The sequence below is a fragment of the Schistocerca gregaria genome, chromosome 1, assembly GCF_023897955.1.
Source record: "Schistocerca gregaria isolate iqSchGreg1 chromosome 1, iqSchGreg1.2, whole genome shotgun sequence".
Lineage (NCBI taxonomy): Eukaryota > Metazoa > Arthropoda > Insecta > Orthoptera > Acrididae > Schistocerca > Schistocerca gregaria.
This window is the reverse complement of record NC_064920.1, coordinates 1,169,153,805-1,169,160,005: the sequence shown is the minus strand read 5'-3', so window position 1 is coordinate 1,169,160,005 and position 6,201 is coordinate 1,169,153,805. Positions and strand designations below refer to the sequence as shown.

The 6,201-nt window shown below is 44.0% G+C and overlaps 1 protein-coding gene across 1 annotated transcript; it reads right to left on the bottom strand.

Annotated features, from left to right (window-relative positions):
* Positions 1-202: 202 nt before the first annotated feature.
* On the bottom strand, positions 203-2,800 carry LOC126296781 (uncharacterized). The gene has a single exon (XM_049988096.1). It carries the CDS (start codon positions 2,798-2,800, stop codon positions 203-205), a length of 2,598 nt encoding a protein of 865 aa, XP_049844053.1.
* Between the last annotated feature and the right edge of the window lie 3,401 nt (positions 2,801-6,201).

Below are 6,201 nucleotides of genomic sequence, written 5' to 3'. Positions count from 1 at the left end.
AAACAATTTCTAAAAAGCGTACATTAGAATTTTCTTCATGACAAGGCTACAATCAAGAATGACCCAATTTTTAAGGGCACTTCACATTGTTAGTCACATCAAAACCAGAGACTTGAGTTTTACTGGGTACAAGAAATTTACAAGCGAATGCCTTCTTCTTCGGTGGTTCAGTAACACAAAAGGACGTTTTAATGGGACAGACCTATTTTGGAGTAAATGCTCTTATCTTTGGAGGGCCTGTGACTATGAAGGCTGCCTTAATAGGACACACCTTCCGTTCAGTAAAGGCCCTCTTCTTCGGTGGGCCTGTAACAATAAAGGCTGTTTTGATCGGAAATGGTCCTGTTTTTAAGGGCATAGGTTTCATAAGGCCAACACTAAGAGAAGCTCTCAAACGACAATATTCTACAAAGATAGAGGTGGTTGCCAAACATTCCTTATTGGAGCGCTCATCATGTATATCCAACTTCTCATTAGAGGGCTCATCAGGCCATTGTGCAGTACTTTCTACTGAGACTGGTGGCGGCTCAGAATCTCTTTCCAACTTCTCGTTATAGGGCTCATCAGGCCATTGTGCAGTACTTTCTACTGAGTCTGGTGGCGGCTCAGAATCTCTTTCCAACTTCTCGTTATAGGGCTCATCAGGCCATTGTGCAGTACTTTCTACTGAGACTGGTGGCGGCTCAGAATCTCTTTCCAACTTCTCATTATAGGGCTCATCAGGCCATTGTGCAGTACTTTCTACTGAGACTGGTGGCGGCTCAGAATCTCTTTCCAACTTCTCATTATAGGGCTCATCAGGCCATTGTGCAGTACTTTCTACTGAGACTGGTGGCGGCTCAGAATCTCTTTCCAACTTCTCGTTATAGGGCTCATCAGGCCATTGTGCAGTACTTTCTACTGAGACTGGTGGCGGCTCAGTATCTCTTTCCAACTTCTCATTATAGGGTTCATCAGGCCATTGTGCAGTACTTTCTACTGAGACTGGTGGCGGCTCAGAATCTCTTTCCAACTTCTCATTATAGGGCTCATCAGGCCATTGTGCAGTACTTTCTACTGAGACTGGTGGCGGCTCAGAATCTCTTTCCAACTTTTCGTTATAGGGCTCATCAGGCCATTGTGCAGTACTTTCTACTGAGACTGGTGGCGGCTCAGAATCTCTTTCCAACTTCTCGTTATAGGGCTCATCAGGCCATTGTACAGTACTTTCTACTGAGACTGGTGGCGGCTCAGAATCTCTTTCCAACTTCTCATTATAGGGCTCATCAGGCCATTGTGCAGTACTTTCTACTGAGACTGGTGGCGGCTCAGAATCTCTTTCCAACTTCTCATTATAGGGCTCATCAGGCCATTGTGCAGTACTTTCTACTGAGACTGGTGGCGGCTCAGAATCTCTTTCCAACTTCTCGTTATAGGGCTCATCAGGCCATTGTGCAGTACTTTCTACTGAGACTGGTGGCGGCTCAGAATCTCTTTCCAACTTCTCGTTATAGGGCTCATCAGGCCATTGTGCAGTACTTTCTACTGAGTCTGGTGGCGACTCAGAATCTCTTTCCAACTTCTCGTTATAGGGCTCATCAGGCCATTGTGCAGTACTTTCTACTGCGTCTGGTGGCGGCTCAGAATCTCTTTCCAACTTTTCGTTATAGGGCTCATCAGGCCATTGTGCAGTACTTTCTACTGAGTCTGGTGGCGGCTCAGAATCTCTTTCCAACTTTTCGTTATAGGGCTCATCAGGCCATTGTGCAGTACTTTCTACTGAGTGTGGTGGCTGCTCAGAATCTCTTTCCAATTTCTCGTTATAGGGCTCATCAGGCCATTGTGCAGTACTTTCTACTGAGTCTGGTGGCGGCTCAGGATCTCTTTCCAACTTCTCGTTATAGGGCTCATCAGGCCATTGTGCAGTACTTTCTACTGAGTCTGGTGGCGGCTCAGAATCTCTTTCCAACTTATCGTTATAGGGCTCATCAGGCCATTGTGCAGTACTTTCTACTGAGTCTGATGGCGGCTCAGAATCTCTTTCCAACTTCTCGTTATAGGGCTCATCAGGCCATTGTGCAGTACTTTCTACTGAGACTGGTGGCGGCTCAGAATCTCTTTCCAACTTTTCGTTATAGGGCTCATCAGGCCATTGTGCAGTACTTTCTACTGAGTCTGGTGGCTGCTCAGAATCTCTTTCCAACTTTTCGTTATAGGGCTCATCAGGCCATTGTGCAGTACTTTCTACTGAATCTGGTGGCGGCTCAGAATCTCTTTCCAACTTTTCGTTATAGGGCTCATCAGGCCATTGTGCAGTACTTTCTACTGAGTCTGGTGGCGACTCAGGATCTCTTTCCAACTTCTCGTTATAGGGCTCATCAGGCCATTGTGCAGTACTTTCTACTGAGTCTGGTGGCGGCTCAGGATCTCTTTCCAACTTTTCGTTATAGGGCTCATCAGGCCATTGTGCAGTACTTTCTACTGAGTCTGGTGGCGGCTCAGGATCTCTTTCCAACTTCTCGTTATAGGGCTCATCAGGCCATTGTGCAGTACTTTCTACTGAGTCTGGTGGCTGCTCAGAATCTCTTTCCATTTTCTCATTATAGGGCTCATCAGGCCATTGTGCAGTACTTTCTACTGAGTCTGGTGGCGGCTCAGAATCTCTTTCCAACTTCTCGTTATAGGGCTCATCAGGCCATTGTGCAGTACTTTCCACTGAGTCTGGTGGTGGCTCAGCATAACTCTCTAATTCCTCATCCGCTGGCTCGTCATGCCAGTCTGCAAGAGATGTCACTGAGGGTGCTGGTGGTCTAGCATCCATCCCTAACTGCATATCGGGGGGCTCAGATAGGGATTCGGCAGTAGTCGCGGGTTCTGATGCTGGAGGCACGGCAATTGTCTCGAGCTGATCTGTTTTCTCATCTAGTCTTCTTCTGTGAGCGGGATGGTGTTGGCGAGTCCACTCCTGTTGGCAGAATACAGAAAGCTTGGTAAGAGACATGGAACACAAAATCATATATGTGTATTCAATGTACATAACGAGAATAATTCTGTAACTATCAGTTTGTTGCTTTTAACTATGGTAGAAGGAGAACAATTTTAAAAATAATTGATGTCTAATTATTAATGTTCGTTTGGCGCAGCTGTAATATGCGGGACCTTTTTGTGTGTACTTATTTGCGTTTAATGTTTCAGTACGAATTTTTCAGTTGCGTGTGAGTTCAGGTAATAATGGAGATGACGGCAAACGCGATGCAAAATATAATTCCGATTTACGTGTATATTTAATACTTTTTATCCCAGCAGTTAAAGATGTGTCCACTTTTTATGTAATGGTCATGTATACGTACAAGTTACGGTTATGAGGGCAAGTTCAGTATATTAAATCTATTGACCCTCACAGCTCGCACTTGTTATGGGCCGATACCTGCTTGAATGGTTCACCGGCGTAGAATTTGATTTTATGGTGTAAGTAGCTCGGCATTTTTACGAGGGAAACGCTCGTCGTCTTCTGGGACACCACCTAAATCCTCAGTGGCTACTTGGTAATACTGTGACTTTACAAATACCATCCGACACCATACTTGGGAGCCTTTCTACCAGCGGTAACGTTGTTTGTATCGATTGTGGTTGTTCTCGTGAAGCATATGAAATAATTTGGGAGGCACTTGCCCTCTGAAAAGTAGTGCACGCTATTCCAATGAAGTCCAACTATTACAAAGAAGAAGCTGCAGTGGTTTGTGACATACAGTAACGAGACCACCTATTGTTTGGTGGACCCAAACATATTCGAAGGTGGCAGCGTGAATCCAATGTGCATTCACAGGATACCGGAAAAGGCAAACTCAAAGGGCGTTTCTCACTTGTAAACGGATATGCACGGAAACGACAGAGAAAAATTGCACTTGAAGTGAGTTTTGTAGCTCCATGAGAAAAGACATACTGGTTAGCGCCGCATTAAGTTAAAAGTACTCGGAAGAGGGAAATTGTTTGTACTGGAAGCAGAGTAACCATCCGCTGAAAAGACTTCCACCACCAACTGTTAGTGATAAGCCTCGGTCTTCGTCAGACTATTCCACCACCTACCTAAGTAACAAACATAGGACTTTTAGAGAGGACTGTAAAGATGATAATGATTTACAATGTAAGGGCATTATTATGCTGTTATATCAGTCACTAACAGTTCATCAGGCAAAGCCAATAAACACTAACCGATAATCTAAAACTACTCTCCATCTTCCTCAACTAGTTCTCTTAAAATTTAACTAAGTATTATTTGTGCAGGAGAAACCTGAAACATGGAAACCTCAAATTACTACATCTTTACCTAAGCAAGGATTAAATCATTACCCCGAAACAGAGCAAAACAGCTATATAAGCCACTAAGTGTGCAACAGGAATTCCACTATTAAACGCTATGCAGAGTGAGCGAATGGGTGGGAAGAGTTCATTGAAGGCCTCTACGAGGGATAGAAATGGATGTTGAGATGATAGACGTAGGGGTCCAGTAATGGCACTTATCAGAGTTTCGACGCACATATCTCGCGAAGAGACCATGAGGATAAAATCAGAGAGATTAGAGCCCACACAGAGGCATACCGACAATCCTTCTTTCCGCGAACAATACGAGACTGGAATAAAAGGGAGAACCGGTAGAGATACTCAAGGTACGCTCCGCCACACACCGTCAGGTATGGATGTTGATGTAGGAAAAGGCACCAGAGAGGCACCTCTGACGTCGCTCATTATAGTAGAAGCAAGACTGCAAAAAGAGTTTCACGATGTAAAATAGTGGAATATGTTTCAGTTTCTCAGTCTTTCGCCCATACTATTCAGTCTGCCCATCAGCGAAATGATGACGAAAGTAAATGAAAGGATCGTGTGTGGGTTTAAATTCAGGATGGAAGGATGTCAGTGATAAGATTCAGTGGTGGCACTGCTGTCATCAGATAAAGCAATCTTTGTTTGTAAGCTATTGTTAGCCTCGAGTGGTGTGATTACTTCTATTTACTTCATTTTTGAGAAGTTTCCATGGATGTGTTATGGGTGTGTTAATGAAGAAGGTATTTTTCGCTGCACTGGGTGATATAATTGATCAGTGATTGTCAGATCAGAGCAATTTCTGATCCTGTTATTGTGGGAGGCGTGTTTTTGAACAGTACTGCGTATTCAAGGATCACACAGGTAATGTGTTTGCTTTCAGCACGTTCAGCAGTGGATGTGACGTTTTTATGTACTCCGGTGAAAGTTTTTCATTTGGTGTTTTCAGCCAGAAGACCGTTTTGAGGCATCTGACCACAGTTGTCTATACTCAACAGCTAGCTCCTTTATTTGTGTACGACTACTGCAAGCTACACCTATTTGAACCACCTCACCGTCATGACGCTTTGGAATCAAAGTGACGATTGCTTGATACCACATGAAGTGTCCCATTAAAAGATATCTCTTTTAGTAAGTTGTGCCATAAATCTCATTTCTGTCCAATTCGTTTCAGTACCTCCTCAGCAATTATCGAACCTATCCAGTTGTGTAAGGCAGGTAAAAAATGAGCTGACAAAACATATCCCATGTATCATTACTGCTTGGGGATGCAGAGTGTTAGACATTTACGAGAGTCAGCTTAAGATAAGTGCTGTACGCCACTCACCAGATCATCACGAAAGAGACCAGTGCACTCTCCAGCTGCCGCCTGCGAATGCAAATGTTCGACCCACTGCATCTGTACAAAAAGGAAAGAAAAAAATTTTGTAGTTAACGTATGTACCCACAGGAACACTACAGACTACATCTATAGCTGAAACCATTTAACACCAACATAAAATAGACTGGAAAGTGCTACAGAATCGATCCTGATGTCGAACCAATTAAATTTGAAGTGAGGAGGGCCTGTTCTAGCTTCTTCAGCTCCCAGTACCTACTGCAGCCTACGTCCTTCTGAATCTGCTTAGTGTATTCATCTCTTGGTCTCCCTCTACGATTTTTGCCCTCCAAGCTGCCCTCCAGTACTAAATTGGTGATCCCTTGATGCCTCAGAACATGTCCTACCAACCGATCCCTTCTTCTAGTCAATTTGTGCCACAGACTCCTCTTCTCCCCAATTCTATTCATTACTTCCTCATTAGTTATGTGATGTACCCATCTAATCTTCAGCATTCTTCTGTAGCACCACATTTCGAAAGCTTCTATTCTCTTCTTGTCCAAACTATATATCGTCCATATTTC

Excerpts from the sequence above, each read along its gene's own strand:
- LOC126296781 (XM_049988096.1), bottom strand. The coding sequence starts at position 2,800 with ATGGATGCTAGACCACCAGCACCCTCAGTGACATCTCTTGCAGACTGG.